At 31.9% G+C, this 27,066-nt stretch overlaps 3 protein-coding genes across 9 annotated transcripts in view; 2 read left to right on the forward strand and 1 right to left on the reverse strand.

The window, feature by feature from the left end:
• Positions 1 to 2,763, forward strand: part of LOC134715898 (uncharacterized) — a 52,678-nt gene extending 49,915 nt beyond the window's left edge. For all 6 annotated transcript variants that reach the window (XM_063578443.1, XM_063578449.1, XM_063578446.1 and 3 more), the window contains one exon: positions 333 to 2,763. In XM_063578443.1, coding sequence (XP_063434513.1) covers positions 333 to 388 — 56 coding nt within the window. In that variant the 3' untranslated portion in view covers positions 389 to 2,763. The remainder of the gene's footprint in view (positions 1 to 332) is intronic.
• A 4,711-nt stretch (positions 2,764 to 7,474) lies between these two features.
• Positions 7,475 to 19,542, reverse strand: LOC134715899 (bridging integrator 3-like). Of its 2 annotated transcripts, none has more exons than XM_063578451.1 (10): positions 19,504 to 19,542; positions 15,244 to 15,295; positions 14,829 to 14,869; positions 13,640 to 13,701; positions 12,679 to 12,815; positions 11,840 to 11,880; positions 11,436 to 11,496; positions 9,214 to 9,294; positions 8,862 to 8,996; positions 7,475 to 7,738 (listed from the first exon to the last, which is right to left on the reverse strand). In XM_063578451.1, exons 1-10 carry the CDS (start codon positions 19,524 to 19,526, stop codon positions 7,613 to 7,615), a joined length of 759 nt encoding a protein of 252 aa, XP_063434521.1. In that variant the 5' UTR covers positions 19,527 to 19,542; the 3' UTR covers positions 7,475 to 7,612. The 2 variants fall into 2 exon arrangements, with proteins under 2 accessions (XP_063434521.1, XP_063434522.1); XM_063578452.1 differs by lacking the exon at positions 19,504 to 19,542 and adding an exon at positions 19,280 to 19,467.
• Positions 19,543 to 25,624: 6,082 nt separating this feature from the next.
• Positions 25,625 to 26,385, forward strand: LOC134715900 (2-aminoethanethiol dioxygenase-like; the record flags this gene model as incomplete). Its single annotated transcript, XM_063578453.1, has 1 exon — positions 25,625 to 26,385. A coding segment is annotated over one exon (726 nt), but the record flags the coding sequence as incomplete, so codon positions are not given.
• Positions 26,386 to 27,066: the final 681 nt, after the last annotated feature.

Raw genomic sequence — 27,066 nt, forward strand, 5'->3', positions numbered from 1 at the left:
GTAGAGAAAGAATTTTGCTGAAAACTTTTATCAACAGCCTGAGACTCTTAATACTTATTTAGAATTTTATGCTCCACCTATAATAGTAGGGCAGCACTATGTTGTCTAGTCTTCATGTCAGTCATTCTATAATTTCATAGAAGGTTTTATTTACCACCAATACAGTTACTTTTTGTTCATTTATTATGTCACAAATATTTGGAATGCATATCAAAAAAAGTTTGTCAGTAGTTGTCTTTTTCATATCTTTGTAAAGTGTTTTCAAATTGAACTTAATTAATATATTATATAGTAAAATGACATATTGTAAAGATCTTGTACTTTTTTTATAGGTAGGCGTCAAGGATTTAGAATGCGTGGAGCCTACAATAGACCAGCCTTAAAATGATTGTAATTAAATTGAATCAAGATATACCTATGACTTGCAAGTACATGAATAAATGGAAGCCCAAGAAAAGGACTCAAGAAACCCAATAACAGGTAGTGAAAACCCATTTGAAATGTGAAATGGTGTTCAGGTTACGATTAGAAAAAAAATTATGTGATCCTTGACCATATTGTTTGTTATTTTTATATGTAAATATATCAGTCAAACAGAGGAAACTGCCTATATAGAACAACATATTTTCTGAAAATGTATAAAATTAACATCAGAGAACATGATGTAATTTTCAATCTGCCTAGAACTTTCATGGTAGCAAAGATGCTAGAATGCTAGAAATAAAAGTGTTAAAGACAAATAATAAAAATCAAAATCCTTGTTATTATACATGTGTGTTGCATTTGTTTTGAGAGTTGAAAAGATCATGATAAATTTGTCTTATTCATGAAAACTCCCAAGACATTAGGTGCTATTTACTACAAATAATTGTTTATGTGCTAAATACTCAAAATATAAGTAAATGTGCTGCTTCCTCAAAATGTTATTAATATGAACTTCCTGTTTCTAAATGAATTGTTTGGTATGCCTGAATATATGTGTTATGTTTGAAATGTTAAAAGTTATATTTGTGATACATGATTAAAAAAAAATGTGTTATAATTGTTCAATTTTTTCTTTTTTGTTCATTAATTTTGCTTTAAAATATGTTTAATAGAATATATTAGTTTACTTATAGTTACTTTAAAGATGTATTTATCCAAAAATTAATTTTGCATTTTATAAAAAAATCTGATCTTCATAAAACTTTGACCCTAATCAATTGGTCTAGGATTTTTCAGACCAGATAACTTAAATAAAATAGAGTCACCTTCCAGAGGTAGTTAATCAATAATTCTACAAAATTTGATACCAGAAAACATTAATAAAAATTGAAAGCTTAGATTTTATAAATAGAATATATCAATGAATATATCTTAAACAAAATTTTACAATATAACAGTTTGCACAGATTGGAATGTTGGTACACTGAGGCTTCTACATTTTGCACAGTTTGTGTCAATATATTTTTTCTAATAAATATGTTAATTTGTTGAAGGGCATTTCTAAAGGGAGATATACATTTTCATTGTCAAAGTGTATATCAAATGGGAGATAACTGTACATCAAGTTACAAAAATATTCTTATGTTTTTATAATCATGCCAAAAAGGTACATTCAAATGCAGATAGTAGTTATCAAATTAAAATAGTATCCTAAGAACTTTGATTTAATGCATGTACTATTCTAGTAAAGATATTCAATAATGTTTTGAATTTTTTGCGAAAACTGAAACATTCACAGATTTGTGTTTTGATTGGTATTAAATTGTTTATTTTTCAGCTTGATATTCTATTTTGGAAATAGAAATGAAATCTGTAAATTATAGTGCTTTATAAAAGGATGAAGATCTTAGTATTTTGAAATTTTGTAAGGATTTAACATGATTACTTATTAGTTTTAAAAAGCAACAAGTTGAGTTATTTTACATATGTGTCTATACCATTGTTTTATTAAGCTGTGTAGACTTTGAGCTGAATTCATTTTCATTTTTCAAAATACAAATTCATTTTATCAAGGTAATATAATCCAGTATTTTGCTTATGATGAAACTGTGATAATGGTTTTCATTTAGACTATAAGGGTAAATATAAAACCAGCACTATTTAAAGGAAATACCTAGGGGGATGTAAATATTGTGTTCGGTATGTCTTATTACCATTGCATTTGATATTATTGTTTTGTTTTTAAGTTTTTTTATTCGATGTTTTTATTTTATCACTGCCAAGATATGGTATCATTACACAAGATGTCTTATTTTTCTTACACAGATATATTCACAGTGCTAATAGCAATGTGTCAAATGTTGTATGGATTTACATATACATTTTTTATATGGTTGTTGTATAACAATCATGGTTAGATTTTTCTCTTCTGAGCAAAAATGGCATATTAAATGGTGTTTTATAACTGATAGTTTTCTACTTAATCAGTATTGTTATTTAAGGCCAATTAATTGGATACATTGAACAATTTTTAAGAAGTATGTTGGATGTGATTATATAGATAAAATGGAAGGATAGCTTGTTATAATGTTAATATCAAAATTGAAAAGAAGGTAAACAAAAGAGAGAAAGGAAAGTTTAATAGAATTTTTTTCAATTTTATAGTACTAGTCAGCATTATTGTTTGTAAATATTAAAAGGTATCAAGATTTTCCATTTTTGTTGTTGAAACCTTTCTGGGTTTTTTATATGGTGCTAATTTCAATGTCTGTGTAAGATGCAATGATGGATCAGTTGTAACATTTTTTATCTTTATTTTCCATTAAAAAAGCATTTTATCAATGCCTTTAGATTTTCTGAAAACGAGAGGGAGAGAGAAACCAAACGAGCAATAAAAAGCCTTGTCGATTAAAAACACAGCACAATGACCAATCAAAAACTTTGTCAATTGAAAACAGGCAACACATTAGCCAATCAAAAATCTGGTCAATTGAAAACAGATTACACAATAGCAATCAAAAACCTCATTTATTGAAAACAGACCACACAATCTCCAAAGGATAATCACAAAAAGACAACATGAGAATAAGATGTGGTAAGATTGCAAGTAGACAACTCTCAACAAAAGACCAAATGTAGAAGTTAACAATTAAAGGTCACTACACAACCTTTAACCATGAGCATAACCCATACATCACAGTAAGTTATAAAAGGCTGTGAAATGACAAATGTAGCACAATTTAAACAAGAAAACTAATGCCTTGGTGTGCAAATATGTAAATTGATAACCACTGAATTACAGTTTCCTGTCTTTGGATAGGCACTTACGGAATGTGGCATGGTTAAACATATTAATGGCTGTCCAACCTTCTCATAAACCTTGAACAGTGGTGTAACCATCTTGAAAACTGTCAAACATAACAATTTAAAGACAAGAGTGCACACGCTGAAATGTCGCCTACTTTACCGTCCATTGATTTTATCTTGATAGTCCTAAATACAAAGTTTTATAAGTATCACTTAATAAACTTGGCATGATCAAAGAAAATGAGGTCTGTGACTGATAAAACCAAGCTAGATATACATGTACCAAATATTGTTGACCTATTGCTTATATAGTATACAAGAAACAGACCAAACCATGAAAACTTTATATCGAACAATGAACTAGGAAAATGGTGTCAAGGTCGGATAAACCCTACCAGTCCTACATGTACACCTCACAATCATTCCAAGCTCTAAATATAGTAAACCTATTGCACATAATAATATCTTAGTAGTTTTCAAAGGTACCAGGAATATAATTTAGTATGCCAGACACAAGACTCATGAGTGACGCTCATATCAAAATATTTATAAAGCCAACCAAGTACAAAGTTGAAAAGCATTGAGGATCCAAAATTAAAAAAAGTAGTGCCAAATACGACTATTTAAAGGTAATCTATGCCTGGGATTAGAAAATCATGAAAGAAACTTGTCCTGGACAACAAAATATTGACTGATGAACCATGAAAATGAGGTATGTCAGATGATAACTGCCAGACAGACACACCTTACAATCATTCATGGCCTTAATTTCATACACCAAATGTAGTTGAGCAGTTGCTTATAGTTCAAGAACAACACAACACCAAAACTTTTACATTGAGCAATGAACCACAAAAAAATGTTAAGGTCAAATACAACCTGCAAAACAGGCATGTTTATTGTCCAACAAAGAATAGAGCAACCTTCTACCTTCTGAAATATAAAGCTTTTTAAAAGTAGTCAGTTAGCTCCTTGTCTAGTAGAATTTGCAAGCTCAATAATAACTTATGATTGAGCAATACAAAGAGCAACAAAATACAGTATGAAATCATGTTTGCCAGAAGTTCCAGTTTAAGGCATGAATGAGGATATTTGTGTTTATGATGCAGGAAAGAACTATTGGAGGTAAGGGGAAAGGGAGATTTTGGAAATGAATGTACGCAAGACTTCTATCTGTGATATGTTCAAGATAATTATTCAGGATATGGATAACTGCCATATAGCATTTTATATAAAAGCAAAGTTGCTCTCTTATGTAAAAGAAAAGCAATACATGAACCTAAAACTGCTGACCAATGTATCAAATTGTTGTTAACTTTCTACATCTACTATCAAAAGATTAGTGCTGAATTTTTGTTTGCTTTTGAATTGAAATAATTGACTGAATAGGAGATAATAATGATGAAGTCAAACTACCTTTATTAAAAGTATTTGAAAAGGCTCTTCAGTATTTGGAAGTACTGAATTATTTACACTTTTCAGACATTTTCAGAGCCTTTTGATGGTCAGAACTTCCAAAACCCTGATTGAGATGATTTTCGAGATAAAACTGATTATCATTTTCCACAGGTCACTGGTCACTCTTAAATGAATCGTAAGATTAGCACAAACTGATTACTTTTATTGGAAAAATACCTGGTGGAACTGAGAAATAAAAACATTCAGTTCACCAGTGGGGGATGTTGGTTGCTCTGCAATTTTGTAATTCATAAGGTTAGAGCATTTCCTATGAAAGCAGATCCAGAAGAACACTTCAGACAAAGGACATTATTTTTTAAAAGTTATTTTCATTTAACACCGTTTACAAATCAACAACTATTGCATAAAAAGATATCAAAATATTTATTTACTTAAAAAAACATTTCAGTAATGATCATATAACAATCAATATATTGCACAGTTATGGAAGACATAAATGAAAATCTTATCATACAAACACTCATAAATATATAAACACACACATAACTTTATAACTTGAACACTGGAAAATTTATGAACTAAAAAAAGGTGGCAACACAAATACATATACCGGTAATGTATTTCATTAAAAACAAGAATGTGTCCTTAGTACACAGATGCCCCACTAGCACTATCATTTTCCATGTGCAGTGGGCCGTGAAATTGTAGTCAAAACTTTAATTTGGCATTCAAATTAGAAAGATCATATCATGGGGAACATGTGTACTAAGTTTCAAGTTGATTGAACTTCAACTTCATCAAAAACTACCTTGACCAAAATTTCAACCTAAAGGGGGACAAATGAATTAACAGATGGAAGGATGGACAGACCGGCAAATGATCGGACACACAGACCAGATTGAAAGGGAAATGTTGCATAGAATAAATCATTAGTTTTTCTGTTTCTAAAAACTTTAAAAAAATATGTGTCTACAGTTCCAGTCACAATTACCTGTTGAGCCAAATTTTCACCATTATAATGGAAAAAAAACTACTTTTAGGTCTTATAATTGCTGGTACAAATTTCCTGTTATTTTTTAAATAAACTGACAAATCAGAAACATGCATGCATACAGTAGTTAGTTTTAAAAAGCTTATAAAAAAAAATCAGTAATGCTGAAAATTATTCTACACTAAAGAAATCATCATACAACTTAGGCCAAAAAAAATATATGTCTGTTCCTGCTAGCAAGGCAAATAAATCAGGGTCGGTAGGTCAGGATCTTTAACGAGGCTGTAATTGAATAATCCTTGCAGTGCTGACATTTTTAAACCTTAGTTGTAGCACATTTGTGCTGGGAGCAGCCATGTTGTTGATTTGGCAGTCTTCTTGGATTTTAAGAAAGCTTTTGATGTTGTTGATCATGAAATTCTATGTAAAAAACTTCTAATTTATGGCTTCCATGAAGATACTGTTGATTTTTTTAAATCATATTTGAGTGAAAGAACACAGCAAGTACATATAAATAATCAGTTTTCTGAAAAAAAGTTTATAAATTTTGGTGTTCCACAGGGCTCAATACTTGGTCCAATTTTGTTTGTTTTGTTTATAAATGACCTTCCATTACACATCAAAAACTGCCATACAGACCTGTATGCTGATGACACAACTATGCATACATCAGGAAAGACTATTGCTGATATGCAATCAAAAGTACAAGATGATCTCCAATGTGTTGAAAAATGGTGTCATGAAAATAGCATGTTCATAAATTCGGAAAAGACGAAATGTATGGTTATAGGTACAAGACAAAGGCTGCGTTTAAATCAAGCAGAACCAGTACTAACTATTGAAAATAATATTCTTAAAAAATCGTCAATTGAAAAACTTTTAGGTGTTAGAATTGACTCTAATCTGTCCTGGACAGGCCATATTAATTACTTATGTTCATCAATTTCATCTAGACTTTTTTTACTCTCTAAAATCAAGAAATTTCTAAATATTGATCTAAGAAAATTATTTTATAATGGTTATATTCTCCCACTGATAGATTATTGTTGTATTATTTGGAGTGGTTGTGCTAAAAATGAGCTAGTCAGAATAATAAAATTGCAGAAAAGGGCTGCAAGAATTATTTTAGATGCTGATCCACTTTCATCATCAGCTCCACTGTTTAAACAGCTTGGATGGATGACAGTAGAGAACAGAATCTCATACCACAAATTAGTTTTGATGCAGAAATGCCTTAAAAATGAAGCCCCTGTATATCTCACCGAAAAATTTAAAGAAATGCCAGAAATAAAGCAATATTGTTTGAGAAATGCCTCTTGCAAAAATTTACAAATTCCAAAAGCTAAAACAGAGCTTTATAAAAAATCTTTTATATATTCAGGATCTATTTTATGGAATAATTTACCAATATCCCTGAAAAAATCAACATCAAGTACAAGCTCATTCAAAAAAGATTAAAAAAATTACTGGTTGGAACATTATGAAGCTGTGTTTTTTATATGCATAATTATTTTCACACACTTACTCAAACTTGTTATTGTTGATGTTGTTACTATAAATATATGTCATATGTGAATTTGTAATTTTTACCTGTTGTGAAAATTGTATACTTCATGACAATTTTTTATTTCATTATTCATGTATGTGTGTCTGTTTGATATTTTGTAATTGTTTGTTATATTTCATTGTATTTCATGAGGGCCTCAGGGAAGATTAGCTTTATAGCTAACTGTGTAACCCTCTTTAAATTAAGAATTATTATTATTATTATGTTGATTGTTTGGATATAGTAAGATACGGATCTGGATCGGAACGATTTTTTTCCGGAATTGAATAAAAAGGTCTAGAGTCGGGTGGTGTGAGTCGGGGTCGGTCAGGAAACAGGAAACAGACATATATTTTTTTTGGCCTTATACATTCCAATCCAGTGAAATTATCTACATGAGAAAAAAAAATGTTGAATGAGACATATCAGTCCACTGTTATTGACAGTGCTTTTATCTCTGTCAATGTCTGTTGTATAGAGTTGTCCTCCTTGCTTCCCATATGTTCTGATAGTTCTGTGTACAATCTGACAGATTCTGCATTCAAGGCAACCTTTAAACAAAAATTTAGTAAAAAATAAATTGTCAAATGTTAAGAAACTTACAGTCTTAGGCAAGGGTTTTGGATGGTCATATTTCCCAGTCGTCACCTAAAAGGGTAATGATCAAGCAAGGCTTTGGATAAGGTCATGATTTGACCCAGATTATTCAGTTCACTGCACACTGTAAAATACAATGATGATGAGGCATGGTGTCAATCTTGCTAAGGTGACTTTATAATTCTTACATTGCAAACATTTAAATCTGTTTGACATTGATCACTTAGGAAGTTGATCTAAGACCCAGAATTACTTAAGAAAGAGACTTTTGCAGAACATTTGCTTGCCTTCAAATAGTCTATTTTATTATCAATGATAAGGCAATATAGTTAACCTTAAAATGTCTACATCTGAAATAAAGAAAGTTGTAACAAGGTTTTCTGCATGTCGAATAACAATAAATCCATCTATTAATCAGTACTGAATGTACAATGTATATAAAAGAAACAAAACAAAATTTGATATGAGCATACAAATTCATTGCCTCGTCCCCAAATAATTAAGAACAAGAATGTGTCCTCAGTACACGAATGCCCCACTCGCACTATCCTTTTCTATGTTCACTGGACCGTGAAATTGGGGTAAAATCTCTAATTTGGCATTAAAATTAGAAAGATCATATCATAGGGAACATGTGTACCAAGTTTGAAGTCGATTGGACTTCAACTTCATCAAAAACTACCTTGACTAAAAACTTTAACCTGAAGCGGGACAGACGGACGCACAGACCAGAAAACATAATGCCCCTCTACTATCGTAGGTGGGGCATAAAAAACATAAACATTTTTATTTGATTGTGCTTAAAATATGCATTAAATAAAATATGTGTGATAAAATTGATGAAAAGTTGATCACCTGTGTTTAACACCACTTCGAGTACTATAGGGTATATCATGGTGGTCATTTTTTGTTGGTGAAGGAAACCAGATTGCTCAGAGAGACAGGAAAACAAACAATCTTGGGATGAACTACTTAAACCAGTCGGCCACCAAGACTCCCTTTTTGACACAAACTTGAAAGATCATTTTATAAACCAGCTTCCCTTAGTTGTAGTATAAGGGGTAAAGTAAAACATACCTGTGATTTAATCAAGGATTCAAGAGAAGGCTGTATATATTCCGTTCTCATGTCTATAAACTTGGGTATATCTTCCTTCAAGGCATTATTTTGACTAGTAAAATCTTCTTTAGCTGATATCAAGGACTTTTTACTCTGGAATGTAATAGAATATTGAAATTAGCATTATACATTCATAATGAATATAAAACAGTTTATGTATGAATCACAGGCTTCAAAATAATATGTTATCCTGCAAAAGATGTGAAAAGCAAGACATTTCACTGACAAATTTAAGGAAAATAGTATTATATTTCCCTTTAGAATGTTTTGATTTTCATCTTGATATATGAGTATGTCTAAGTACACTTACAGTTTCCAGTTTAACAATATTCTGTCCTGTTCTCTCTCTCTCCTGATATTTCTCTAGTTTGGCTTGACTTTTCATATATTCCTGAAAGAAAACTTATAATTCAACATTTAACACTATTATAAGATATCTTTCAATTTATTCTCAATGTTTTTATTGCTTCTAAAAAACTGTACTAACAGGTATTAATGGAGACCAATCCATCACTGTGTTGAGTCAATATTTTAGCAAAGGGATCCATATTGCATTCTTGTAAAAAGACACATTTTTAAATATTTGTAATTTTATACATTTTCCCCCATGATTTATATATTATTACATGTATTATATGTAACTGAAGTAATCTTTTAATCTATGCTTATATAATGTTTTAATATCAACTTGAAACTCTGCATCTTCAAATACTAGTAATGGACTTAAATTAAAGCCAAAAAAAGTGGCCCTTACTATACACATTCTGCATTTTATCATTTCTCCAAAAAATATTTATTAAGTAAATCTAATCATATCCTAAAACAACCCAATTGTAACTACAAATAAGTGGTGCCCCCGCTTGCATATGATGTTATAAAGGGACACAACTCAAGAACAAACAAGCATTCTGTGAGTATTGCATGACAATACATAGTCCTCTACCATTTAAAAACTCATTGTATAGGAACAAAATTCTAACTTGATCTATAAATTGTCATGGTGTAAATTATATATTAACAAATATCAAGTCAATATATCTTCAAGCATGCTGAAAAAGGTGTTGAAAACTTAGTCCAAGGACTCTGCACAAAACCATCAGACCAGAACAAAATGCAAACTTGATCTGTAAAATGTTATGATAAACGATATACCAATTTTCAAATCAATATCTTCAAGCATGACCAAAAAAAGTGTGGAAAACTGATAATTTTAGAGAATTTTCTTAAGTCCAAGGACCATTACTCTCCACAAAATCATCAGACTGGAAGTAAGTTGAACCTGGAACTGTCTCTGGTCATTTTATAAGTATCTACTAATTATCAAATCAATATTTTCAAAAATGACAAAATCAAATTTGGAAAACTGTTTATTAGTGAAGGACCATAACTCTGCAAAAAATCATCAGGAGTATGTTCGATAAGGTCCTAAAATGGCCCCCTTTTTAGCGTAAATTTCAAATTCGGATTTATTGACCAAAATCACGATAAACTATAGCTAATACATTGACTAGATAGGATATAAGCCATTTTGTTGAAAATTTTACGTTTCTGCGTTTCATTATGACAAGTTGTACTCAAATTGATTTTTCACGAAAAAATCAATGAAAATGGGGAAATTTCAATACATTGTTCGACAGGAAACATAGAGCGCAAACGTCGACAGCAAAGATCTTTTAAAAGAATGTTTGTGAAAACATTTCATATCTCTTAGTTGAATATTTTGCTTGTCGACGCATGCGCTCTATGTTTCCTGGTCCTTTATTTGGTTGAAATCTTGCTGATTATGTCAAATTTCACCAAAATCTCTTATCTTGGGCTTTTTGGGATAAAAAAAATCACTGTGTTAGAATTAAAATTTGACAATAAAAAGTTCTGTTCAACTTTCTCTCATGTCTTTAAAGCAACGTAAAACATTTATTGTCTTGAAACTATCAACTTTATAATTGGGGCCAAATATGGCCCTTACCGAACATACTCCTTTGACTTGATTCATAACTTGTCATGATAAAACAAAACATCAAATCCTTAAGCATGAAGTAAAAAAATATGGAAAAACTGAAAAACTGGCAGATAGACAGACACAGAGATGTCCAGATTCAAACCTAAAATTCCCTTTGACCTAGTCGGTAAGGGACTAATAACTGTGATGCAACCTAAATTCAATCTTGATCTGTGTTTTGTGGTTATAACCGTTGTGTTACAGTTTCATACCATTTGGGTGAGGCCAACTTAAGTTAGAGAACGGAAACCAATTTCAGGATTGATGGATGGACATACAGATGGACAAGGGTAATACATGATGCCCCTTCCGCTACAGGAGAGACATACAGAGTTTTATTAGATGGTTAATTTGCCTTTTTACATTGAAAATCCCTCTGATCTAATCATCAATCATTTATTGATACTTATATGGATGACTAGTCCTCCTGATATATTCAATGAATATATTACATGTACAAAGATGTGTTCAAATAGACAGATTACTGACTTACACAGGATTTGGATACATAATTCTGTGTTTTACTATATTACCTGTAAACTTTGTTCCCTTTTCTTTATGGCAATGTCGATACTTGGGTATACTCCATTTAACCTATAAAAAACAACGTTTGTTTCAAATTGAAGTCAAAGCCTGAACCTACATAAATTCTATGGTAGATAATTTCAATGACTTGAAAATGATACTGATTGTGAAGATTAACAACACTCGCTGGCTATACATGCCTTGTCCAACTGTAACATGATCATTGGTACACATTATTTTTTTTCTTTATACTGAGAGGTGTTAAGGCAATCATATTTATTAAAACTATTGATTACCTATCTGATAAGCATCAAAATAAGTTTTTTTGCTGTGAGGAAATATTAGATATCAACCTACTCATTTGGTACTATACAAGTAATAATTTGTCTATGAAATATATAATTTATCATACTTTTTCACTGGCTCAACAACTGTCTTCTGTACTGTACCATTCTGGAAAGAAATGATGCATAGTCAGGAGAAATTGGAAATATTTTGCCATAGCCATACCATAAAATTTTATCATATATTTAGTAATACTAGTGGGTCTTATTTTAATAGTCTTTTCATTTTGAATTTCCACACCTTGGTACCAATAAATATAAATCAGATTTTAAACAACAACAAATAGAGTGCAAGTTCTTTATGGGAACCATAAATCTCATGTCTGTGTAAAAAGAGTGCCACACTCAATGTTCATTAAAGAATCCTGCAACAAATAAGAGAGGTCAGTGGGTGGCCCTGTTGTAAGGCAAAATTTCTGCCACTATCCAACATAACCTCATTTTTCAATGGTAGTCTAAGCCCATGATTTCCCACATGCAGAAACTTGTATTAATTTCGTTCTCATCTTGGTTATACAAGAAATATTTTCTAGTGGATGTTAAGTAATCAGCAGGCAATAAATCCTACATACACACTGAAGAATTTAAGTTTATATGAACTTGTGTACTAAGTAGTATGGACACTCTTTTTAAGTTACTATGAACTGTTGGTCATTCATTTTTATTGTTTGTTTGCAAACTACTAAGATATTTTATGCCAAGTCCTACCTTAAATAGGCCTAAAAATATGAAGTGATTTATACTATTTCTCCACCATTGAATTGACCAAAATGTTATTGTGTAATTTTAGTATTCCTAAAGACCTTAAATACCATAAACCAGTAAATAAAATATGGTTACATGCAATTATTCAAACTAGAATTTTAAGGTTGCCAATCAGAGGCAGATAATGCATGTTAACGCTAACCAACTCTCTGGTAGATTGAGCTTGTTTTTCTACTGTTTTGTTCCATTCCTCTATCTGTTTATAGAACTCTGGTTCAGACTGGCAAAGTTGACATGACAGTAGATCTTGTGTTATTTTGTGTTCACTCCCTGCAACAGCTGAAACAGATTCAAAACCATTATACTATTATGAATACATGTTGTAGTCCTTACGACAATATCTTTTTTACACTGGACCAATTTTATTTGTAACAGAATTGTAATAGTAAAATATATCATGTAGCATTCCATACTTCCATGCATTGATTTTACTAGATTCATAGTCTTCAACTGCTAAACCTGTGCAATTTATACAAGTAAATAATTAATAAGAGTATTAAGACCATACAATGTGTTAGTGTCAAGCCATTTCCATATTATTTTTACAGTTTGTTTTAATCTTATACTGTCACACCATTGTACCACATTCTATATGTGCATGTGGAATGTTTGGAGCCTATAATTCAGCAGTTGTCATTGGTTGCAACCTGTTATATCGGTTTTGATGTACCAAATCAGGCCATGTTTTTTTTTAAAATGTTTTACATTTTATTATGTAAAGACCTTTTATAGCGGATTATAAGGTATGAGTTTTACTTATGGTTGAAGGCCATATGATGACCTGGATTTCCTTAAAGCCACATTTTTTGGACTTTATTGGTTAGTGTCTCATTGGAAATAATACCACAGCGTCTTATTTTATAAGATATATATATGTACTACTAGTAAATCATCTGCACTTTCTTTAACTACTGTAAACCAATGTATTTTCGTGAATATAAATCGTCCCGAATATGTAAAGCTTTGACTATTTCTTACTAAACTACATGAAGTAAATTAGAGAATGGTATAACTAAATTGCCGCAAAATGGCCAAAGGGCTACACAGGAAATATAGCATCTGCGAAAATAAGTTGGTTTACAGTATACCAAAATAATTATTACCATTGTTAGCTTCAACCCATCGTTTGGCATCTTTTTGTAACTTTTTACTAGTCTCACCCTGTCTACAAAAAAATGAAATTAAAATTTCTTTAAATGATAGCAATGTTTTCTTTGGGCCAGTATACATACACTCAAAATGAATGCAGTATAGGACAAATATCACTTGCTTCCACTTGCTGTTAGCTTCAAATATCTATTCCATTAAATATATATTTTTACAGTAATCATAGACATGATAATGTAGATTTCTTTATCTTGTTTAGGAAATATTCATGCAGAATAAATTCCTGTATTTTCCTTTATCATTGATGAGCTTATGATAAACACAAAGCTGGACAAATGACTAAAAAGTTAGTTTAGTCAACACACAGATCTAGACCAATTAATGGACTAAAAATATTTTTGTTTTTGTTAAATTTAGAATTTTATTCATGCATTCACTCCATAAATGTGGCAGGATAGTCAACCAGTTGATGGTGGCTGCTTACTGGGAGAAGAAGAAGAACTGACCAATATACTGTACAGATTACTACATGCTTATTAGATCTTTAATCATGTTAATGTTGTTAATTAATTCATATTATGTATTTGAGATAAACATTCATCTTTTTTCTAAAATAGTTTCAGACCTTATATTTTAACAACAGTGACTAAAATAACACATCATGCTCCTTTAATTTTTATGCCCAACCTAAGATAATAGAGGGGCATTATGTTTTCTGGTATGTGCGTCCATTCGTTCTTCCTTCCGTCTGTCCTTTCAACCATTCATCCGGCTTCAGGTTAAAGTTTTTTTGTCAAGGTAGTTTTTGGTGAAGTTGAAGTTCAATCAACTTGAAACTCAGTACACATGTGCCCTATGATATGATCTTTCTAATTTTAATGCCAAGTCAGTCTTTTGACCCCAATTTCTCGGCTCAAATAGGAAATGATAGCGCAAATTTCAGGTTAAAGTTTTGGTTCACGGTAGTTTTTGATGAAGTTGAAGTCCAATCAACTAGAAACTTAGTATACATGTTCCTTGTGATATGATCTTTCTAATTTAAATGCCAAATTAAGAGTTTTTAACCCCAATTTCACGGTCCACCAAACACAGAAAATGATAGTGCGAGTGGGGCATCTGTGTACTATGGACACATTCTTGTTATATAATATAATTGCATTGAGACCAGATAATTTTCAGACTTACTGATCTAGCTTTTTTATTTCTTTAACAAGTTCTCTTTCTTCCTATAATAAAGATAAATAAAACAGATGAAAATAACAATAGAAATGTTTCTCAAATTAAGTTTTAAAATTAAAAAAACTGAGCTAGAGGAGTAGCTGGAGCATAACCTGTTGATAAAAAAATTAACTTTCTGCTATTAAATGCCTCTATTTATACTCATTAGTATAAGTATTCTGTAAACAGGGAGTTGATGAGTGATGAACAGTGATGAGTAAAAATTTATCATACAGTGTAGCATGTGACACAAATTTCAAGAATATATGATTTGAAGTTCATCATGTTCATGAGTAAAATGTTAAGAAAATTTTACAAATAATTGAAATGGTCATTATGTTGAAGAATATATATTGTTATTTTTAAACTGAAATCAACTTACAGTTCTAGATATCACACTCTTTTTTGGAGCTGTATGTCGGTTGAATGGATTCCTAAAAAGTAGTCAAAATATTGAATTTATTAACTTGATGAAATATCATTTGATTTAGTTACTTGATGATATTTTGTTGAATTTAATTCTTAAACAAAGTTCTGTAAATTATTTTCCATCAGTTCTAGTTTGATCCAATGTTTAACAGGGATCTTTGATTGGACACAAAAAATGTTGGAAGGAAACATAAATATATGAAATTACTAGTTTAACTCAATTAAAGTCATAAGAAACGAGTGACCTGTGAAAAATAATGTTCTTCCAATTCTTAAACCAATGCATACAAACATCATAAACTTAGTCTTCTGTGCTCGAATTTATCATTTTTTTCGTGTAAATTTCGTATAATCGTAAAAAAAAGTTTCAATCCGTCAGTGTTGTTGTGAAAATGTGTTTGAAGCCAAAGTTTAACGATTGTCACCTGTTTGTCAACAATTGACGAAAAATAAACAAAAAAGCATGGAAATTGAGCACGTGCTTAACATGTAAATTCAGATAATAGTTTATTTTAAGGACATCCATGCGTATTGTGGTCACCGGATTTTTACGAGATTGGTCACACTGAGGTCACCTTGCATACGGAAAATATATCGGGGGGAATTGCTTGCTGGAAGGAAGCAATTCAAATAAAGTAAACTTCTTCTAAATATGAATAAATTAAAGAATTTTCTTCAGAAAAAAGAATATGTACATAAGTTTTACAATGAAAACTATCCATTGAGTTATAAAAAACATATGCATTATTTTTTTTTGATTCGAGGTTTCTTATGACTTTAACTGTAAAGTAATATCTATTTTAGCTTCATAGATACATTTGTACATAATGATACATTACAAATTATCATGCAAGTAAATTGAGATACATTTGTATTTGGATGTTATCATGGTTATTATAATATGTATAAGCCTTTTATCTTTAAATTCGAAGTGTTTCATACTGATGAGAAACTATCTGTAAGATGTTTCCCACAATATTTTGCACAATATAAATCATTTATATCTCCCAAAAAAATCTAATCTCAATAAGGAGTTAATTTAAAGATTATTTTTAAATTCCTCAAGGCTTTGAATTCTAGGTACAAAAATGTTACATACATTCTTATAAATAGATACAATGTATAAGAATGTATGTGGTATGATGTATGAGTGCCAATGAGACAACTTTCCATCCAAGTCACAATTTGTAAAAGTAAACCAATATATGTCTGACATTATTGTGTGATTTGTTGTAAGAGACTGAACAAATAGAAATTGTTAATTTGTTCTATTGAAAACAGAAAAAAATATTGCCTGTAACCTAGTATGTATTGGCTTTAGATGTATATATATGTATAAGCATGATAAAGACCTGAAGACATGAAAGATAAGTTGTTAAAATTTTCTGGTTCTTTGATCTGCAGGTATAAGAATGGTGTCTAATGGTATTTTGACTAGATGAAGTGAGATCTTATAGATCATTACAATGGGTAATAGCGATAACTACTTATTGTGTTTAGCATGTCAGAGTTACAATATACAATGTACTCACTGTCACATCAATGGGTACTATTAAAGACATACTGAGTAGCTCCATTTTACATTCTATCTTTGATATTGATTCTGCTGTATTTGGGTTCCAGACTAGGTTGGATAAGTACTTGCATAGTTTGCATTACTATTGATTTGATGGTTTGATGTTTAGTTGTAGGAGGCTAAGAATTTTGTTACTTTTAGATGTTATATCATTAACGATTAGAATTTAGATTAGTCCTATTTTAGATGTACTTAAAGTGTAATACCAAATTGCAAGGTATCACTTTCAATTATATGAGCAGATGATAGAGATTCTAATGTGTGATTGGAAAGGTTGTAATTATCATGTTTTATTGGTTGTTTTTCTGTGTGAAAGACACATGTAGGACTGTGCATTTGTCAGGATGAAAAGCCACCAACTAGCACTGTTTCCATTGTGCTACATACTGCATCAAGATCAGCCAAGTCTGTTTCAGTCACTTTGGGATCTAATTTAATAGTCTATATCAGTAATATTATATATACAAAAATTGTAAATATATCATTTATAATATATAATACAGCTGCAGTGCCAAAACAGTATACATGCATGTATATACATGATAAAGGGAACATGGAAGATCAAAATAGCCTTGCAAGATGTCATAATAGACCACTTGCGAGTTTGTTGATCACCTGAAAAAACTTGTCAATTATGCACGCCTTCATGACATCATTTACCATATAGAGGCTAGGGGATGGTCTGTAATAGCTGTATCCCTGATTGCCATTGTGAAGGATAAACTAGAAATTATGTTTGTTTGGTAGGTATTTAAGGATGTTTGCTTGTCATGTTTTGGATTTTTTGTCAGATTATCGAAATCCTCTGGTTTTATCCATTTGAATGCCTTAAAAAATTTGCCCATGAACCCCCATTTTTCTTTTCAAAAATCTTTTACATGTATAATTATACGCCATTTCAAATGATGTGTATAAAATTTTATTTTATTTTTTAATAGTTTTTGAGAACTTTAACAGGTCAATGATAAGCATGATAAGGCTCAGAAAAATCAAGAGAACATTTTCCTGCCAAAATTTCAATGGCTCATATCTCAAAAACAAGCACATTGACCCCTATATTTTTTTGCTTCTTCAATTAATCCCCTATCAATATATACTAGTTTTAAGAAAAGTTATAATTTATTTATTTTGAAACTGAGCAGCAAACTTCCTTAATCACAATTCCCTAATGACAGCAGTGCTGATTGTCAATTAGTCAGCAACCATTTGATTTTCTGGGGGGCTATGGTTTTTTTCTTTGGGCAAACTTTTTAAACAAAGGCGAAAAACAATCTATTTTTCTGGCGACAAGTAAAAACAATTTTTTTCTTTCAATTTTAGCATTACATAAAGTCATGATAGTGGCAGCTGAGGGTATTCAAAACAAACAATTTTTTTTTAGAGGGTCAAAAACAAATTATTTTTTTCTCCAAAAACTGGAAACAAACTTTTTTTCCAAAAAAATCTTTTAAATTCAAGTTGTTTTTTACATTTTCATTTTAATATTGTTTTTGACAAACATGTCTTTTGAAGGTTTACATTTTATAAATCTTCTGCATCTGTCTTTCGAAATAGTATTCATATATTATTGATAAAATTGAAACATTTATACTTGTTTTTGTGCTTTATTAAAAACGTCTATAATCTGAATTTTCAAATTACTTGTACATGTATAAAAATTAAAAAAAATCAATGTACATAACTTATTTCATCAAAACAAAGTTGTCTCATGCCAATAAAATACCGATATATTTCTTTCCCCTGGGCTCTATGTTTTCTTCCCCGAGTGCTTTTTCTTCACCCAGGGGCATTTTAGTAGGACCCAATAATGTAGACTTAATTTTTCTGTCTCCTATGTCCTGTGTCTCCATATTTCACCCTTCCCATATTCTATTTTCCTCATTTTGACCTTTGATATTTTTTATTTTTTTGGACAAGCGTTAATTAAAGGAAATATGAAATGTCAAAAATAAACACGAAGAGATAGATTATTCGGTCTACAATACACCTTATCGCTATTCGCCTACTCGGCCAGCCGACCCAGCCACTTGACCTTTTGACACATACAGCAATCACTTTTCCATTGTGGCGTCAGATATTTTGTTTTATGACTTCAAAATTTTACGGGAACCTGTGTGATATCCAGTCATGGCGGACAAAGAGCGATAAGGTGTATAATGCATCATAGTTTTCCAAACAATTGCTGAAAGACAACATTGGAACAGAAGTGATGAAGCCTCTTTACCACTAATAATGTTCACTAAAACCACAGTTTTGACAGAAACATTATGCATTGGACTCGAAAGTTGTCTATTATTTGGACTAGGCATAAGATTCCTGTAGGCTGTCCCTGGTGTGGCTGGAACAGTGTTTAATGACTTTCTATCCATCAGTCTAGTCACAATATTTTACATTTGGATAATAACAAACTTACCAGCTCATTGTCTTCTCATTATATATCTTGAATCGTCAGTTTACAACTTTATTTCTAACAGTATGTAAAAATTTCAAAATAACAACAGATTGGGGAATGTATATGCAGGGGACATATTACATGTTTTTATGAAAAGAAGGAAGTTCATCGGAGTTTTTCAAGTTTTTACCATAGAATTGTACACTACATCAACAACTAAAGAGAATCCGAATGACCAAACTTACGATGAGAAGGATGTTTCCTTCATCTGATGCAAAGTAAACGCTCATATGATCTCTAAAGAGTAAAATAAAAAACAAAGCAGGTGATAGTAATAGTGGAATTACGGGGTGTCATTTCTTTTTGTTTTAAAGATCAAGGATTTGTATATTAGTCATATTATACCTGGGACTATTATACTTAAAATTACTAATCCTTGTTAAGATAATTAAAACAATAATTTTATCTGGCATTTCTCTTGAGTCGAAAAATGACTTAGATCTGTAGCATTGAAATAAGCAAAGATCGAATTCCCTCACACGATGTTATCACACACTAGTATAACTGTAAACTAGAGATATATATCATAAGTAAATGTCATATAGGATTTTAAAATAAAAATTATCCAATGCAGTCACACTCAAATATAATTTTTAGCTTTATTTGGTAGGTATCTCAGTTCCTTTTGTTTTTGCTGAACTCATTGTGTGACCTGCATGATTATTGTGCTTTGGTGAATTTTTGTATTCTTCAGTGTATTTTTTTTTTGTTAATGTGCTTTGTCTATTTAATTTTTTTCCATGTTGGCATATTTGTTTGTTATTATAGTGACTGATTAAGATTATAACACAACGTTGACTGCTGTATCCCTAATTTTGATATTTTTGACTATAAGGTCTGTTAGTTTTTCTTCTTCTTCAAATTATAGTACAGGCATCCCATGTGAGTACTTTTGTACTGTACCGTTGTCAATATAATGAAATTGTATTCGCGAAAATAGCTTGTATGCCGGCAATCTCGAGATGCCAATTTAAGCGTGTTTTTTCGACACGGAGACAAGCTAGCTCGGAGCTCCGATTGTTAAAGGTATCACTGATGAGACACATGTTATGCATTATATAGCTTTCGCCTTTGGTGTTCATGCGAAATTCGGACAACTCTGGGACATTATATAGGATCACATATGCATAGTCCCATTGAAGCGGACAATAGTTCAAGCCTTGAGAGGACTTGTGTAAGTTTTGTTGTTTTGTTCATTTAGTTTATCTAGTCATGTTAATTCAAAATAAGTGTTTTAAATTTTTATATTCATAAAAGATCATAATGACATTCCTTCTTGTTCACATATTCACATATCAATCATGGCCATTGTTATTACACCCATGCGTATAATAATAAAGCCATCATATTCCGGAATTTAATAGGGTTATACCCGTTTATTGATTTACAGTTTAATCAGATTAGAAGCGTCTATCTGAAAAAAAATGGTATGGCCACAGACCACAATTAATTCCTCTATTAGTTCTTTATAACTTTTTGTCACATTAAAAAATTTGCACCATGCACTTTTGTCCAATCTTTTGTGTGTGTAATGTATAGTACCTGTCCAAAAGTATATCCAAAATTCAGAAAGATTGAAGCAATCACTTTTACAAAATTAGCCAATACACATCCCTACCCCTATTGACAAGTCAAGAGATGTTCCGAAAACTGTAAATATCACCTTTTTGCACTTAGCCTAATCACTCTTTCCATATCAAAATAAGTTAAAATACAACAACCAAAAGTTTATTTCACCTATCTTCTTTCATTTCCAACCCATAAAAACTAAATAATCAATGAGAAAGGCCAAGAAAAAAAATAAAGAAAGAATACACCTTAATTAAAGGGAACTATATTCGTGAACAACGAAAAGTAGGGTCATTAATTGTGGTCTTGGGCCTATTAGACCCTTATTCTTCAATTAAATGCCAAAAAAATTAGCATGCATTAAGTTTATTCTATATCGAACCAGCATACAAAATTTCAAATCAATCCGACAAGTTTTATGGTAGTCCTGATTCTTTTAATAACACTACCCTCATGTTAAAATTTACAGGAATTTTATGGCAGGAAATTTACAAAACATGTATCTACTAGAAAAAGTTAAAGTTTAATAACTTTCTTGTTAAACAAGATATTTTAAAAAAGTAAGGTGTCTGTAGCAGCTAAATGGCTAAATTTCAAGAATTTGAAAGAATTTTTTTAAAAAATCATGTTTTTTAAAATAAAAATTGGGTTTTTTCAAAAATTCTTGTTTTTTTAGCTAAATTAAATTAAATAAAATTCCTTTAAAAATACTTAAATACAAAACTCACTTTCAAAACTTATCTTAAAAATAAGCTTATCTTATCTTTAATAAGTAAAATATAACTCAAACAATAATTAGACAAAATTCACAGGTACTTGACTTGTTTACCTGAGGTACCAATATTCATGTGAAACACCAGGTCATGTTACATGTAATAAAAATTTCAAACTAGTGTAATTTCTTTATTCCTTGAAATATCACATTCAAATAAACTTTTTATTGAAGTTTAACTATTTGTTTATTTTTATCAATAAAGAGATTTAAATATTTTAAAAGATTTTTGTAAGAATTTTTTTTTATTAAAAAATACATCCACATGATCAAATTTGACAACAAAAATTATTTAAAAAGTTAATTGAAAACATCCAATATGCTTTCTTGTTAAATTAATTACTCAATAAATTATTAAGAAACATATTTTCATAGATTTGATCAAACAATCTTAATCTGGACCCCTGAAAATGAAATAATTGGCTTAACTGGATACTGTTAAGAAAACACTTAATTTAGAGTTGCCTCAGAAGGTGGTCTCTGTAACACCATACCACATATTGCATCAAAGAACAAATATGTACATCAAAGCAGATCTTGTACATCACTTTATTATAAATATCAGGGTGTCCAAATTTTATGCCATTAGTCCAAGTTGGGATATAACTGATCCAGTTTAATTTTTCAAAATGTTCACTAAAGGTCATACCAAGAAATGGTCAAAGAAAGACAACTCTCCAAGAAATCCTGGATGCTTCCAAGCAGGCAAATCCAGTGGTAGAAGCAGAAGCCAGACGTCAATACAGATCCCTGAATCAGCTAGTGCAAGTACTTCCTATGTGCGGCAAACTTTTAAATCGTCTGACTGCAAAATGGAGACGACTGGTAACATTTGTACACTTCGACCGCTCGATAATGCTGACCTGAAAAGAGAAGAAAATAAAGAATTACATTCTGGCATGAGGTGTATAGACAGTCAACTAAATATAAGCTTGATCAACACTAATATTTATAAGCACCAAGTGGACTCACCATCCTGTCCTATGTTTATTGCTGACTATTATGAACAGAAAAAGTGGGGAACTTGCTGGCAGTTTACCTTAAAATGCACAGCCTGTGGTTTTATTGGAGACAGAATGAAGATGTACAAGGAAATAGCTAATGGCAAACCAGGACCCAACCCAGGACAACCAAATGTAGCCCTAGCATCTGCTTTGCAGGACTGTCCAATTGGAAATACAACAGTGCAGCAACTACTTGCAGGAATAGACACACCACCACCATGTAGAAGCAGTATGCAACGCACATCCAGCAGAGTAGCAGCTGAAATGGTCAAGCTGAACAAAACAGACATGGCACAGAAACTGGAACTTGTAAAAGAAGTGAATAGGAGGCGAGGTGTCCCAGAAAATGAAATTAACATAACTGTGGATGCACGATACAACAGCAACACAATAGTTAGTAAAAAGAAGCCTGGTCAGAATGCGACTCAAGTTTTTGCATTGGGAATAGAAACAATAACAGATAAAAAGTTTATTGTAGCTGCTGTTGTACAGAATAAGATGTGTTGGAAAGGGGCATGGCTTAGAGGGAAAGGCTTTCCAATAGAATGTCCTGGTCATGAAGAATGTACAGCAAATTTATACAGAGCTGCTGCCCTGTCAGAGTATGAGCTGGGAAAAGAGATGGGAAACCAGATAGGACTCCAGAAATGTCTGGTACGGTATGTGACCACAGATGGAGATGGACGTTCAGCTAAAGGTATTGAAGAAGCCCTTGCAGCTGTGGAACCAATGTGGAAAGTAGAAAGACTGGCAGACCATGTACATTTGGGACAGTCTCAATTCAGGGCCTCTTTGCGAGCTCAATACAGCCCGGGAATGTTCCATGGTAAAACCAAAGAGGAAAATAAACAACTTAAGACGGTGTTTAGCAAAGATCTAAAGTGCAGATGCTCCATGATACTAAAGAAGCTGATGGAGAAATATGACAAAAACATTAATGAAATAAGCAAAGACTTACCAAAAGTGCTCGATGCTACCCTCCGCTGCTATGATGGTGATTGCACCCAGTGTCCTGAATATTCCATTGTCTGCAAAGGTGATGATGCACTCAACTGGTGGAGTCGTTCACATTACTTGGCAACATACCAGATCACTGCCCTGCAAATGGATAAAACAGATAAATTTTTACTTCAAGAAATCCTGAAAATGAAATTAACTACAGCAGCTGTTGAAAGCATGAAACTTTATGACAATACCAACAAAAATGAAGGAGTTCATAGAGCACTGAGTGTAAATTTGCCCAAAAATGTTATTTACTCCAAAAATATGGAAGGACGACTTGCTTCAGGAGTACATAGAAACAACAACATGCCGGGAACCTCAACACAACTTAAATGTACGAATCTAGGAGTAGAACTTTCAGAACGAAGTAAACGTTACCTCAAGAAAATGGACACTGACTTTACATATAACCAAGATTATATACTAAGACCAGAAGTTCAAAAAAGGAGATTGCAGCAGAATGCAGAAAGGCTTGCAGAGCACAAGACATGGAGAGAACTGAATAAAAAGCATGACTATTACTGCAAAGGTCAACTAGATCCACAGCCTGCCTTACAGTTCCAGGACCATGACAGCTACTGCAAACCAAAACTTCCAAGACCTGCTGCAGACTGAGATACCAGAGCCACCAGCCAACAGAATCATAAAAGGTCCTTTTAAGGGCCACCCAAATATTAAAAAAAGAATCTAAAGTTGTTGTACAGTAGTTTCCAAATTTCTTTTCCTTTTTTCCTCCCATTCTGATAACAAAATATATTTTTTTTGCCCGCCCCAGAAAAAAAAAAAGAAGTAAAATTAAAAATATAGAAGTACCCGATAATCATTTTACCCAAATTATTATTGTCCATTTTCAACTCCACTCTGCATGGAGGGAGGGGATCTGGGTGGCCCAAGCAGGAACTGGTTGAAACGCATGACTGCCGGCTGTTGTTGAAACCATGAGGTTCCAACGACAGATGTTCGACAGCAATGCATTTCGAATTGTGGCACAGGTGCGAAACATCATCAGTTTTATCAATAATGATATTCTGATGATGCACCATGTAGGCAAGCCTGTGCACATGCATTTGTCTCCACCCCCTGGCATCTGGAAATTTACAATTAATAACTCCATATTTGCCATTAGGTGTACATAAACCTGTCCAAATTTGACACTGCCCATTATAGCCAGGGGCAGAGCTTTCTGTTAATTTCTGACTATATTTCAAATAAAATGCATCCATTTTGAAGATGTGATGTTTTGTAAGACAATAGAGTAGTAATATATTATTAAAATATAAAAAGGGTCCAACATTATTGACAGAAAGGGCTGAAACTGGGGTCAAAGGGCTTTCAGTGCATCAAAATGGCCAAAAATGCCTTAAATTGCATAATATTGCCAGTTTAAAAATTAAAATTGATTAAAATTACAATAAAACAATAATATTTATCATTTGAAGTGACTTTCTGCCAAAAAAGTTGGCCCTTTCTTCATTTTCAAGAATTTGGGTATCAGCCTCTTAGGCCACAGACCACAATTAATTCCTCTATTAGTTCTTTATAACTTTTTGTCACATTAAAAAATTTGCACCATGCACTTTTGTCCAATCTTTTGTGTGTGTAATGTATAGTACCTGTCCAAAAGTATATCCAAAATTCAGAAAGATTGAAGCAATCACTTTTACAAAATTAGCCAATACACATCCCTACCCCTATTGACAAGTCAAGAGATGTTCCGAAAACTGTAAATATCACCTTTTTGCACTTAGCCTAATCACTCTTTCCATATCAAAATAAGTTAAAATACAACAACCAAAAGTTTATTTCACCTATCTTCTTTCATTTCCAACCCATAAAAACTAAATAATCAATGAGAAAGGCCAAGAAAAAAAATAAAGAAAGAATACACCTTAATTAAAGGGAACTATATTCGTGAACAACGAAAAGTAGGGTCATTAATTGTGGTCTTGGGCCGTATCAAATATTCAGAAGGTTGCACAAACTGCTTATCGTTTATTTTCACGGATATGTGGTAATTCTGATGTACTGTTAAGTAGTCAGAATGTCGGACTTCTCACGTCGATGATGAATAATATCAAAGACAAAGACGTCAATTTTGACATGTCGAAGATCTCATTAGAATCTGAGACCCCAGTATCTTATATTGACATTTACGAAGACCCGGTAATGACAATGGCAATTTTTATTATTCGCGATGGTTGTAAGATACCACTGCACGACCACCCAGGGATGTATGGATTTTGTAAAGTTATTCATGGAAGTGCACGAATGAAATCGTTCAGTGATCCACAAAATTTCAATGGTAACCCACCTGAAAATATTGCCAGTAAAATCAGACCTTACCTGAGACACTCAATTAAACCGGTTGTTCTAGAAGAGGAATCCACCATTAGTTCAGAAGACAATTGTTGTGTTGTAACACCTAATCATGGCACTTATCACGAACTTATAGCAGTGAATGGACCTGTTGCATTTTTAGACATTCTTGCACCATCGTATGATCATGCTTCAGGTGCCAGAATATGTCAGTATTATGAGGAAATTAAAGGACAAAATGAAGATATCAAACACCTTGGAAAACCCCTTATATGGTTCACACCAATTAGTCAACCAAGTGATTTCTGGTGTGATCCTGAAGAATATGAAGGCCCTTCTATTGTAGATGCTTTAAAAGAAATTGTTTAATAGTTTCATGCATATTTTACCTACTATATATATATTAATTTATAATAATAAAAGTAAATTTAGTAATCCATATGAATTCAATAGTAAATTTGTTTCATTGAACAGGATGATCCTACTAGTTTCTAAAAATAATTAAAGATCGAGTAACATGACACTGTGCACACACATATATACATATATATATATACAAGTTTCATCAACATGATCAAGTTCACTGACAGTGCCTGGGGAGAACCAATGCAAACTGAACATGTAAATATAAACCTGCATGTGCAATACACATATATACAAGCAGAGTTTAGTCTTCAACATATTTTTTTTCATCCAGGAAATGTTAGACTACAATTAAGTGCTCTAAGCCCTCAAAGCAACCCAGATGGGTATTATAACATCATTATAAACATTAATTGTAAAATGTTAAGCACAAAGTTCAAGAGTACCAACTCTCCCACACCCTACACCGAGGAAAATGTCGGAGCCACTCCGACAAACTCCGATATTCCTCCCAAAATGTTGGGAGGAATTTGGGAGTAATCTCTCCCAAAATCAGGTAAATGTTTATTGTGATAACGAGCTCACTCTCTACACCGAGGAATTAATTGCCCTTATCCTACTTTGATCTATACCGGCACAAGACTGAATGGGTAATTGGATTACCTGACAGGTAAAGGTTGAAGTAATAAAGAGTTATATTTCCGGTCTACTGTACCAGTTTA

The sequence above is a fragment of the Mytilus trossulus genome, chromosome 4 (assembly GCF_036588685.1).
Source record: "Mytilus trossulus isolate FHL-02 chromosome 4, PNRI_Mtr1.1.1.hap1, whole genome shotgun sequence".
In the NCBI taxonomy this organism is placed as follows: domain Eukaryota; kingdom Metazoa; phylum Mollusca; class Bivalvia; order Mytilida; family Mytilidae; genus Mytilus; species Mytilus trossulus.